Here is a 13062-nt window from a genome sequence, read left to right on the forward strand (position 1 = left end):
AAAACCAACCCGGTTACAAATCGATTTAAGAAATCGAAGTTCAACAATTCATCATTTGGTTGTTTCCTAATGGCTTCATACCGGTTTAAAAAACCGATCCAAACCGAAATGAACCTAATAAATCCAAACCGGTACCAACCCGAACCCAAACCGCACCGAAACCGACACCGGACCGAAACCGATAAATCCTTATTGGGTCGGTTTCGGTCACTTCCAAACTCACACCGAAACCGGTGGAACCGGACCGAAACCGCACCGACCCGGACCGTTGACACCCCTACCTCCTACACAGAAAGGATATAAGTGTTAACATCCTCCTACCCACGTATTATGATAACAATGAATGTCGTGTTTTATAAATCTATTGGTTACTACTCATTGTCATTCTTCAGGGGGTCTAGTATTACTAGTGAAGAACAGATGACCCTGAATCTTCTTGCTCCGCCAGTATACCCATCATCTTCACCTCAAGTTCCTCATACTCCACAAGACAGTGAGGAGACAGAACCTATTATTCCAACTCAGGGGAGATGATCCAGTTCAGAGAACCATTGGTTAATTCCAGAGACAAATTGATGACTCCACGCTTCAAGCTTATCATAGGTGGCATACCAGAATTAAGCAACTTCAAGCCATCACCACTACTACCGCACCTTTACACATCCCTTCGCCAACCCTGGATCCAGAACAAACTGAGTCTCATACTTAAAGTATAATTTCTCCTTTTGACCAACCTATTGACCTCAGAAAAGGCACTAGGACCTGTACTCAAACATCATATATCTCAGTTTGTTTCATATGATTCCCCTTCTTCCTCTTATCGTGCTCTTGTGTCTTCTCTTTTATCTACTTGTGTTCCCAAGCATTGGCAAGAAGCTCTTGTAGAAAAAGAAAAATGGAAGGTCGCAATGGAGGAAGAAATAAATTCCTTAAAAAGGAATGTTACATGGGAACTTGTGACTCTTCCACTTGGGAAGAGACCTACTAGGTGTAAATGGGTGCTTAAGGTAAAACAAAAGTTCGACAGTTCAGTTGACAGATACAAGGCAACGCTTGTGGCTAAAGAATTCACTCAGACTTATGGAATTGACTACCAGGAGACATTTGAACCAGTTGCCAAGCTAACCTCTGTGTGAGTGTTACTCTCATGTGTTGTGAACCTAGGATAGGAACTCCAGCAACTTGATGTAAAGAATGTTTTCCTCCATGGAGAGCTCGATGAGGAAGTTTATATGAAAATTCCACCAGGTTTCTCTAGCACAAGAACTCAAAGCAAGGTCTGTAAGTTGAAGCGTGCTTTCTATGGTTTGAAGCAGCCACCTAGAGCGCAGTTTGGAAGATTTCAGAAGGCTATGACATCTGTGGGTTATAAGCAAAGTAATGTTGACCACACATTGTTCATAAAGAGGTCTAGTGAAAAAGTTACTATGCTCATTGTCTATGTGGATGATATCGTGGTAACAAGAAATGATGGTACTAAGATTGATCATCTCAAAAGTTTTCTAGGCAGAGAATTTGAGATAAAAGATCTTAGAAAGTTAAGGTACTTTCTTGGGATTGAAATTGCCAGGTCTTCAAAAGGCATTTTTCTCTCTCAAAAGAAGTACATCCTTGATCTATTGTCCAAGATAGGCATGTTAGGTTGTCATCCTTCTGACATTCCTATGGAAGCTAGTATTCGGCTCAAGGAAAAAGAGGGTGAACCAGTTGACAAAGGCCGCTATCAACAGTGGGTAAGAAAAAACTGATATATATATCTCTCATACACGACCTGATATTGATGTGGTTGTGAGTTTGGTTAGTCAGTTTATGCATGATCCCTATTTCTCTCATATGGAAGCAGCTATGCATATCTTACGGTACTTGATGTCAGCTCCAGGAAAAGGGATCCCCTTATCTCCTCATGATCACCTCCGCATTGAAGCTTATACGGATGTTGATTGGACTGGTTCACCTGACAGAAAGTCCATCTCTAGTTATTATACCTTTGTAGGAGGGAATCTTGTCACTTGGCGTAGCAAGAACCAGAATGTGGTGGCTAGATCTATTGCTGAAGTAGAATTCCGTACCATGGCATAGGGGATTTGTGAGTTACTATGGTTGCATACACTTTTGGATGATATTGGTGTACCTGTTCGTCTTCCTATGATATTTTACTGTGATAACAAGGTTGCTATCAATATTGCTCATCCAGTATATCATGACCGAACCAAACACATGGAGATTGACAAACACTTCATCAAAGAGAAGTTGGATGCTGGTTTGATTTGTGTTCCTTTTGTGAAGTCTGGTGATCAACTAGCTGATGTATTCGCTAAAGGGCTGGTTGGAAAGTTGTTTCAACCTAGTTTAGTCAAGTTGGGAAAGTATGACATCTATGCACCAACTTGAGGGGGAGTGTTAGAATGAGTGCCGCAGGGGCACATTGGGGCTTTCCCCCTTCCACCAACCCTAGTTAGAGTGGGCGGTTGGATGGGGGTATACTTGTAATTACTTTATAATTTCAGTTTTGTACTCCTATCATGACTCTATTATGATTTTATATTATAAATAGAGGACTTGTGTGATCAATTAAAGACGCAAGCATTCTTCCATCCTTCCTGTTAACATTTCCATATTTGTAATAACTTAGCCAAAGCTATAAATTAGCCCCATCGATTGTAATGAGAATTGAATTATAAACAAAGTTGTTGCTTGCTGCAAATTTTCTTCCTGAGAAATGATGGTTCAACAGCTGAGGTAGCAATGGGTGAGAGAATCAGGCTGAGATGCCATTCCCATACCTCATCTATCCCTTCTATCCACTTTCTCCTCTATTACTCTTCTTTTCCGCTATTTAATCTACTGTTTAAAATGAGATTGAAGCCCTTTAAGATTGTTGATCATATTTAATCTAATGTTAACGTGAGATTGAAGCCCTCTAAGATTGTTGACAGAAGACACACACAAAGTCTATCGGTTACAGTTATAGGGCATAGTTTTTAAGGCGCGGCTAAGGCGTCCCCTTACTAGCGCCTTGGCGTTGATGCGGTCTAGAGATGGTAAGGCAGTGTTCCACCTTATGTGAAGTGGCGCCTTATGGGGTTTTTTTTTGTTTTTTTTTAAACACGTTTTAAAATTACTTGATGAAGATTCCAAATATAGATTTTTTATTGGTAGGTGTATGATTTTGTTAACAATTGAGATGTATGGGATCAGCTTTACTCCACCAAAAATAACCAAAACAAACAAAACAAAAACACAATTCACAAACAGGGTTTAGATTTTGTCAAGTGTTTTAAGAAAGGGCTTTGAGAAGAAATTAAGGAACAAGGAAGAACCACTGATCCAGGCAACCATTTTGCTTCGGCAGCAATGAGCTTGCTCCGGCAGCGGTGAGCTTCATTCTTCTTTGACAGGAGTAGAAATATAGTAGATGACCTTAGGGCTTAGGCACTCATTTTGGCATCATAGAGGTAAGTATAATAAATACTTGTATTTTTTGTCTTCTTTTCTTTATATTTATAATTTAGTTTCATAATTATGTATTTATATTATATGTTCATATGATTGATGATTGATGATTGATGATTGATGATTGATGATGAAGATGAACTTAGTTTATTCACTTTATTGATTTGTTTTCTTGATGAATATCTTACATGGTATGAATATAAACTTTTAATATTTATTTAACATATGAGTAATAGGATTCAACTAGGATTTGAGCCAAATAGATTGGTTTTATAAAAGAATTACACAGGAACGTTTTAGTCGATAAGACGACGCTTTATGCCGCGTTATGGCTAAGGCGCTCCGAAAGACCCTCAAACGCCTCCATCGCCTTACCGCCTTAAAAACTATGTTATAAGGTTTTCCCAGGAAGAAAATTCGAGTGCGTTTCTTCCAGTCCAGATCTCTGATTACTGCAGAATTTTAGGGTTTTGTTTACAACCCTAGGAGGGAAACTCAATACAAATTTGAGGACTATCAGACGCTTCCAGCCTAGTTCTTGAAGAATCACCAAAATTTTCCTTCCTCATGCAACCAAAATATCTCTCAATCCAGCCAGTAGAATTTGTTCAGTTTTTTATGGTTTGTTCCCTCATATAGGATCTTCATTCGATCAAAATTCAGCTCCTTCCGAGCATATCTCTCAATCCAGCCAGCAGAATCTGTTCGGCTTAGATGGTTTGTTCCCTCATATAGGATCTTCATTCAATCACAATTCAGCTCCCTCCGACTTGTGGTTTGTGAGTAATCATAATCTCCTATATTCAGCCAAATTTTCCAGATCTGGGTTTTCTGTTGAATCTAAACTTGATCTGTGTGTTGGAGTCTATGATGAATCCAATTGGGACTGATTACCCCTTGGTAATTTAGTCAGGCATCATAATACCCACTTATCATTATGGTCATTCAGGGAAAATAAAATGACGGTAAGGTTTTAGGCTGTTCTAAAAGAATTAAAAGAAGAACTCATTGAACACATTTTTTCAAGAATCAAGATTGATCGCCATGTACTGGCCAAGGAATTTGAATGGCTTGCCCATAAAAAGTATCCATAGTAATAAATTCATCAACAATGTGGGTTCAAGTAAGTTAGTGTACCTGATCAATAACCTTCTCATCAAATAGAACTTGAGAAGTAAATATTATCATAGAAGCCCCCAAACTCCATGAAGATATTGCCATTTCAGGAGCAATAAAAACCTGCTTGTATGACCCAAATGGAAACAGTGCTGAAAGGTACTCCTCGTAATGGCTGCAAGGGGGAATAAAGGCATAAGTTTTTGAACAAAGTAAAGAATCCAAAAGCAAAAAATATTTTTCCATGTCCTGACAAGAACTTCCAAAGTACTAGGCAATAATATGCCACCAATAACATCTTGCAAGCATGAAGCCAAACCTGAACGCAGTATGGAAAAACCCAACAGTATTCCGAAGCTTTGAAAGGCTAGGTGGCAAGCACATGTGTGATACACTACCACTATGACGGTCGGGAAGAATTTCAAATGGAGCAACTGCCAATGATATCCATCCAGCAGCAACTGGAACATTTAATCTGTAAACATATGTTTTGCGAGGTGGATCATCCTTGCTCAAGACCTGCAAAAAATAAATAAATAAATAAAAATAAAACACTTAATCACTCAAACATCTAATTTCAGAGAGGTTTGCTGCTTAAGACTTGCATAAGAAAAATGATAACATCAAATAAAAGTAAAGAAACATGTCTTCTTATCTCAAAGAAATGTATGGAGCCACTCGTTTAAAAAGGAGCAACAGAAGGAAAAGAAAGATCAAGCTAACTACACAAGAAACCACGAGGGTTTATGCAGGTCACAAAATAGCCAGACGGAAAGCAATTTATCATAGAGATCTACCACATAATACGCATCATTCTGATGATCTATTTGTCCTGAGGGTTTTTTTTTTTTTTTTGGGGGGGGGGGCAGAGGGGAGGGAAGAGGTAATAACTGCTGTTGCCGGGAACATTTTCCATAGCTTATAGGATACATAAATCATGCCTCAATTATCAATTCCCATCAAGCACCATATCTAATCTTCCAACACTGACAAGGCAACAACCTCCTTCTTAGCCACAACCCAACTCATTAGTTAAGATCCAAAGTATACACATATCCTCAGTAGAGCTTCCGATTATCATTGCATAACCTTATAGCCCTCTCCTTCCAGAAAAATCACATATCAGGAAAAGTAAAGCCTTCAAATTATCAATCACAGGAAGGAGTCTGTCTCAGGCCTACTAGCGAGTACCAATTTTAGACCAAGCAGGTCCCACTGCCTAAACCCAAACAGCCTGAAATTATAATTCCAAATAATCTAAGTAATGCAACCGGGAGTAAACAATGGAGCCTGTTTTGATTCAGTCAGAATTTTGCATTGAAGGGGTTTACCAGCAACGGGCATAATATAATATTGAAATAGTAGGTATTGGGGGAGTAGAATTTAGTTTACTTAGTCATAAGAACTGATGGAGGACCAGTAGGGGAAGGGAATAAATCCCTGAGAAAATTCAGAGTTGCAGGGGAGGGTGAAATCGCACTAAGAGGGGGAGAGAGGGAAGGAGAATCGCACACACGCCCGTAGGCTTCACAAACACTCAACTCAATTCATCTTTTCATTCCCTGATTTGTCCAATGGTTACAACCATTATATAGGGAAAATAAAGACATAAAAAGGAAATCAGTTGAAATAGGAAACTATCATAATTAAGCAAAACCAACCCTACTAGGACTCTAAATTCTACGTGAAACCCAACTTCATAAAATAAAGTGAATAAAATAAAAGCGAAGGCAATCTTCCTAAATAAAGTAAATTTCTAAAAACCTACTAGACCCAAAAACAATATCGATCTGGTTCATCTATGTCTGGATACCCAGTGTGTATGGATCGCTCCTTGGGTGCATACCTACATCAACTCCCCCGGTGTTGAGAAAAACTCGTCCACGAGTTTTGTAAGGGTATTAAAAGTGCACGACTGGGGGGTGAATTGCACCTTCTCTCAAAGTGCACGGGTGCAACCTACACCAAGAACCTTGACATATATTCTAGAAAGTTTAGTTTCTATATTTTAGATGTCCAAGTTGATTTAAAATGTTGCTTTAGGAGTACTTTTTTTTTTTTTTTTGTCACATTAGGAGTTTAAAGTAGTTGAGAAATTTCTAATTTAAAGATCCTGTTTTTCTTGCACAAGAATCTATATAAAGGATGTAACCCTTGTAGTTTTAGTGGATAAGAGGAGGGTTTTATAGAATTGTGGAGAAGAAAATGAGTCTCTTACCTATGATCTGATGTGCAAACCTCCGATCTGTTTGTGGTAAACATATTTTCTACATTCCTCTATGTTATTGTAAACCAGTGGGAGGGTCACAATGTACGCAGCCTTACCTCTGCTTCACAAAGAGGCAGTTTTCCAATTTGAAACCGCGACCACTATGTCGCGATGGAGGAATCTTACCATTGCGCCAAGGTCCGCCCTCTCAGTTTTAGTATAAACATTTTCATGAATTTTGAAGATCATCTAGAAGCGGCATAACACATTTTCAAATCGATTTTATCTATATCAGTGCTATGGGAGCATCACAAGCTTCAAGAGATGGTGTTTATTCTTCAGAATGTCCAATTGTCCATACAAAATCAAGTGGAGGTTGCACATGCTACTATGCTAGCATCTCTCTATGCAAAATTCTTTTTTAACTTTAAGTTATTCGTGGATGATCTCCATCGCTTTTTCTGGGAATGAACTGCTTGGAAGTTCACTAACTACCTTCCCAAGTAGACTAATATCTTGCCACTTTGAGAGCTATTCTGGAAAGATTGAGGATAACTTACTAAGACATCTCAAGTTGTGATGGAATTCTATTTCTGGGAGTTTGAGTTAACAAGGATCTTAATTTAGTACCAATAGGCAATAGTGAACTTCCTTATACTACCTCGAAAGGTTCAATCCTGAAGGAGCCATGGTTTCTTGTAGGGAATTGCAGTTCCTAAATCCCAACCAGTGTCAGTTAAAATATGTCATATGATCAGATAGATTTTAACCAAATTCACAGATGAAGCATAGTTCTATGGTTTTACCATTTGCCATTGATTTGTTTCAGTTGCAGACCTATTATAGTCAATCAATCACTACCGATCCTTCAGTTTCCTCACTAGAAAAATCCACAGAGTAAACAAGTTACTTAGGCCATCCTGTACCATGACATCTTGAATCGAAGCGAAGTATTTCCAAAGGCAAAAATTCAGGCAAGGCACAGTGGCCATGGAAGCACTCCAAATTGCCTCTTTTGTTGCTTCCAAGAACAAGTCAGAAAATCCTTCAATAAAGAGTCCAACAGTGTAGTGAAATCTTCTAAATGAATTCAGTGACAAGCAACGTTGTCAATAAAAATGGTCATCCCCTCAAGCAAGGCAAATTTTTCCTCCACCAACACTTTTGCCACAAAAATCCAGTAATATTCTTCTTTCTTGGAACTGAATGATTTAGTACCAAAATCACATCCTTTTGGTTTCATTTTGAACAATGTTTGATGGTACATAAGGAACGTAATCAAGGAATTCTGAAAACAAAAACTTATCAAAAAGACTAAACAATAACTTTTTCTTTTGCAGAATCCATGCAATTCCAGACTGAAATAATCAAATATTGAAGGCAAGAAGTTCGAATCCACAAGAAACAGAACCAGCATTACATTTCATTTCATTCTAGATTGATGAATGGATTTATTTTGTACAATTAAACAAATGCCAGACTCCCGATTCAGTTGACTATTCCGTATTTGAGGTTTTCTTTTTGGTCACTTATCTAAATAAAACAATAAATCAAACAATATAATTGAAATATTATTATAATGCTTTCAATAATGTTTGAAGTAACTTCCTTACTCTTCTTTTTTTTTTTCTCTCTCTCACTTTTGAATAAGAAGTAACCTATTTACTGTTCAAAATAACATCATATTTATTTTCTCTTAGTCGATAACTTAGCAGTTCTCCACAATGTGAGACTGTGAGAGTGTGCTACATGCAAGTGCAATAAGCCAAAGAGCATTCCTTCTAATGTCACTCTGCTTCCCTGCTCTTCATCAAAACCTTGAGGGAAAACCAACCCTATAATCATCTTCCACTAACCAAAAGGGAAAAAGTTTCCGAGGATATCAGTGTACTGTCACCCTCTCACTTGGGGTTTTTTTTTAATTTTCTCTCTCCTACACTGTCCATGTGGGCCCATGTGGATGATACTGCTCTCTGTAATGCCATTGGTGTGGCTTGGGGGAATTCCCCAGAAAAGATCCAAAAAATAATAATTAAAAAAAAAAAAAAGAATTCAAAAACTACCATATAAGCTGACCGATCTCACCTGAAAAAGTAAGCAACCATTGCTGACAGCCACCAGATTCTGGGCCACCGTAAATTCCAGATCATAGCTGAAAAATGAGAGCAATTGTTAAGAAGAATTTCATGAACATTGTACACGAGGAAAATGATCAGTAGACTACGCAACACAAATGGAGCTACAGATAAGTACATGACAAATCCAAATCACCCTTACCAGCATCGTTGCGAACTGGAGTCCATACAAGGGAACCAGCAACGTGCACGCCTGATCTGGTTATTAGTATGCAGCACATTACTCGAAAAATGAATCCCTGTCTCTGCTTTCTCTACCCAATAGTCAATGCGGACCAGTTTCAAATTCTGCACCCAATATCAACCTACATGAGAAACCACAAAAACGTGAAACTCTTCACAGCGACTTCCCACTAAAGACCAGACAAATTTTCAGCTAAGGCACACCACGTAACGACAATAAGGGGGAGGGGGGAAAAAAACCTGCTTGGGTTCGCCAGAGGGTTGGGTACTGTTCCCGCCATTCGCCTGTTCCTCTGGCTCGCTCACTACTTTTGCTGGCTTACAACACTTAATTAACAGATTCGAAGCTATTTCTTTATCGAGAGACGATAAATACGTCGAGCATGCAGCATCGGCAGCAAAAGTAGCGGATGAAACAAATTGCCATCTCCGCTTATCCTCCTCTGGTTGACGGAGTGGTGAGAATTCATACTCAGCCGGCTCTCCATCAACAGAGACCTTATCGATTTTAATATTCTCTGCGTGTAATCCAACTAGGCCACTTTCCGGAACAGCAATTTGCAATTCCGTATACCTAAACAAGAGAAATTGTTTTGGAACACTGAAATTTGCAGTCCAGCATGAAATTACAACTAACACTGACAATAAATAAATCGAGCAAATGAAGTTGAGCTCAGAGACTAACCCGTAAATCTGACGTTCTTCCATGTCGATCGAGAGACAGAGCTTCTGATGACGAACAACGGCGCCTAAATTCTCGACTTTCTGGTCTTCATTCTTCGATTTGCGAGGCTTCGCCATTCTGTTGTGCCCTTTTCCTTTCGGGGGCCCTAATCCACGAGGCCTCTGCTTTGCCCAGAAGCAGCTCTACTGAGGGAGCTATCGCGCCAGGGGAGCTTGTATTTATAGAAGCCCTTCCCGTGCTCATTGGGTGTCAAGGCGTCTGTGCTATAGCTCATAAGTAATCTCGGTGGTCACACCGTTGTCGTGATCTCGGGCTTTCGTCTATGAAACGTCAACTTTTTCTCAATCCGATGGATGAGATTTCACCCTAAGAGCTGTCTGGGCCAATGGAGTGCGTTTCTGCGTCTCTGCGAAATGAAACCAAACCGCTCCGATGATTGGCATGACAACAAATAAAAAATAATAACAATAATAATAATTCTCCAATTCTAACGCTAAGGGTGCGTTCGTAATCATGACAAAAATGCTATGAAAAACAAAAAAAAGGGATAAAACATTTAGGCTGCATTTGGCAATGTTTCTGTTTCAGAAACGATATTTCATCTCAAAAATGGAAATTTCAGTTTCTGTGTCAAAATGTCTTTTCTTTTTTTTTTTTGGGAGGGGGGGAATGAAACTAGAACAACGGAACTACCTCTAATCGTTCTGTTAATTCTCGTTTCTAACTTCTTCTTCTTTTTTAATTTTTGTTCCAAAAAAAATGAAACACATCATAAATGCACCAAATGCTTTATTATGTTTTTTCGTTCCTATAGAACAAAAAAACTCTATAAACGTTTTTTCTGAAACAGGTTCACTAAACACAATTTTTTTTTTTTTAATGGCATTCTGATCACATGAAACCCTAAGAAGTAGTAGACCATCGTGCCAAGACAAATGAGAGGGCGAAATGACCATTTTGATCACATGAAATGTGTAAATCCCATCACTATTAATGCTTCCATGAGCACTCCCATTGGTCCCTATGCTAATGTAGAATCCACACCGTCTTTTACATAATTTTCTCCCAATTTTAAAAACTCTATTTGGCATTTTTTTAGTATATTTTTTACATTGTAAAGGAAACTGTATGGTCATAGGAACCACTTAATTAGGTAGCATTCTTTTTCCTTAAAGAAATTTTTGTAATCATTACCCATATGATTATGCTACTAGCTTCAAATTATTAATTGGTTATTAAATTTCAATTTAATTTGCATTTTAAAATTTTTTGAATTTGAAAAATAAAATAAAAGGGTGAGGAATTTTTCCCTCCCATTCCTATTTTGTGTAATCTATTAAAGAAGACAGGCAATCATCCACACTGAAGTTCCAAATGGTCCTTTAACTCATCATTCTCAATTGGTTACTAACTAGGTTTTTATATTTCACCATTTTATGCTTCTCATCTTTATAATAGGTTTTGAATCTAATCTTGTTGTTGTTGTGGGAGCGAGATTGATTTGGGGGAGATAAAACCCAAGGACCTTTTTATGTGCTAGAAGGCTGGCAGAACGTAAAACAAAAAATATTATCAAAATCATTTAAGGCAGAATAGTCATTCTATTTGGAATCAATGGTGTCATTAAGCTTGTTCAAGCAATCTACTATAGGGTTTGCCTTATCAGAATTTTATGTTTTTTTGTTTATTTTTAAATTAAATGATAATAACAATAATAATAATAATAATGAACAACACAATGTACACAAATTTTTTGTTTTTAACAATAAAAATATAATATTACTTATCAAGAATATGTACATCGTCAAGATCTAGTTCATACTCCCTATTGCCATTTGCAGTATCACAAGCAAGATTATAAATAAAGTTCATAGCAGAGTTGCTTTCTTTCCCTACATGGACAAACTTCATAGACGACAATAGTGCTTGTATCTTGTGGAAGGTTGCAAAATGCAAAAACAGCCATGCTCCCTTGGTTGGTTGAGGAGTGAGATAAAGTAATTCCTCTTTTGAGATCCAAACTTCATGTACATTCCATTCTCTTGTAGTTGCTTTCTCTAGGCCTTTCAAAATATTGTATGCTTCCACTGCTTCTCTTTGAGTAGTTGTAGTAGAATTTGATTTAAGGATCCTAAACTTACATTGTGTGAGGATTCCATATGCCAATCCTGAAGTTGAGTTTAAAATATTAGTTGTACTAGCACAAACCAAAATTTGGTATATCAAAAAAAGGGGGTCGGAGATCTTTTTTCAAGTTGGCATATCATCTGTATTAAGTCAGACGGTATCATTTAGTCTTACAGAGTAAAGATTAAGATCGACAACCCATCTATATTTTGTAACATTATACTGGGGTTGGGTTGAACATTAGATGCCAAAACATAATTTATATGTTCCCAAAAAAAATAAATGGAAATTGCAAAAATATTAAAGAACCAATCACGATCAGTTCTAGATAGTGCTTTATTGACGAAAAAAATACTTTACACCTGCACAATGGAAGATGCATTAATGTTCTATAAACATAGGCCAAGTGGCCTTGCCGCCCAAATGTGTGATGTGAATTCACAATATATAAGAAGATGGTAGATGGTTTCTGTTGGGCAGGTACATGATATGCATGATTTATCAATATCTATCCACTTGCCTAAAATATTTATGATTGGGATTCCATTATGTAAAAACATTTTAAATTTCGGATGGATAGGTTTCCATAAAAATTTCCACCATTTACCTGGAAAATTTCTCAGATTTTGTTAGTTGACGGGTTCTGATTCTAATTTGATGAAATTAGCTCCATAAGAGTTTGAGAAAGAGCCATTTGTAGTCGAGCATATCCATTTATCATTTTGGATTGATGAGTAATTTTGACAATCTTAGTAATCAGATTTGATTGGAGAGATGGCAAGAGTAAATATAGATTCCTTGAGTTATCCATAATGAATTTGTCCACCTTGATCATAGGATTGTATTATTGTGAATCGGTTGTGGATAAATCTATGGATTTTGTTGTAAACCAAGGATCATGCCAGGAGAAAGTATCTTTGCCATTAACAATGATTGATTGAACACATTTTTTTAGAGTAGGAATGATCGATACCACATTATTCCGAACCCATTATCTACATCTATTAATGACCTTTGGATCAAGAAGAGATTTGTTGTGGAAATACTTGTTTCTTAGTATCTGTGCCCATATAGCATTGGGCTGAGATAGTACTCTCCAACCCAACTTAAGTAGAAGAGCTTTGTTTTGGGTGGCAGCATCTCTGATACCTAAT

At 37.7% G+C, this 13062-nt stretch overlaps 1 protein-coding gene across 1 annotated transcript; it reads right to left on the reverse strand.

Moving 5' to 3' along the window:
* Positions 1-3610: 3610 nt before the first annotated feature.
* On the reverse strand, positions 3611-10013 carry LOC122067590 (transcription initiation factor TFIID subunit 2-like). Its single transcript, XM_042631423.1, has 6 exons — positions 9782-10013; positions 9337-9670; positions 9056-9201; positions 8864-8930; positions 4889-5088; positions 3611-4744 (listed from the first exon to the last, which is right to left on the reverse strand). The coding sequence occupies exons 1-6, from the start codon at positions 9895-9897 to the stop codon at positions 4582-4584; spliced, it is 1026 nt and encodes a 341-aa protein (XP_042487357.1). The 5' UTR covers positions 9898-10013; the 3' UTR covers positions 3611-4581.
* Between the last annotated feature and the right edge of the window lie 3049 nt (positions 10014-13062).

Source organism: Macadamia integrifolia, unplaced genomic scaffold, assembly GCF_013358625.1.
Source record: "Macadamia integrifolia cultivar HAES 741 unplaced genomic scaffold, SCU_Mint_v3 scaffold2992, whole genome shotgun sequence".
Lineage (NCBI taxonomy): Eukaryota > Viridiplantae > Streptophyta > Magnoliopsida > Proteales > Proteaceae > Macadamia > Macadamia integrifolia.

What these genes read in the sequence shown, in the direction of transcription:
- LOC122067590 (XM_042631423.1), bottom strand. Translation starts at nt 9,897, where the DNA reads ATGGCGAAGCCTCGCAAATCGAAGAATGAAGACCAGAAAGTCGAGAAT. An exon ending in GAAGAACGTCAGATTTACGG is followed by an intron (nt 9,671 to 9,781) that starts GTTAGTCTCTGA and finishes TCTCTTGTTTAG; the next exon opens with GTATACGGAATTGCAAATTG. An exon ending in ATGGTTGCTTACTTTTTCAG is followed by an intron (nt 5,089 to 8,863) that starts GTGAGATCGGTC and finishes TATTTTTTGCAG; the next exon opens with GTCTTGAGCAAGGATGATCC.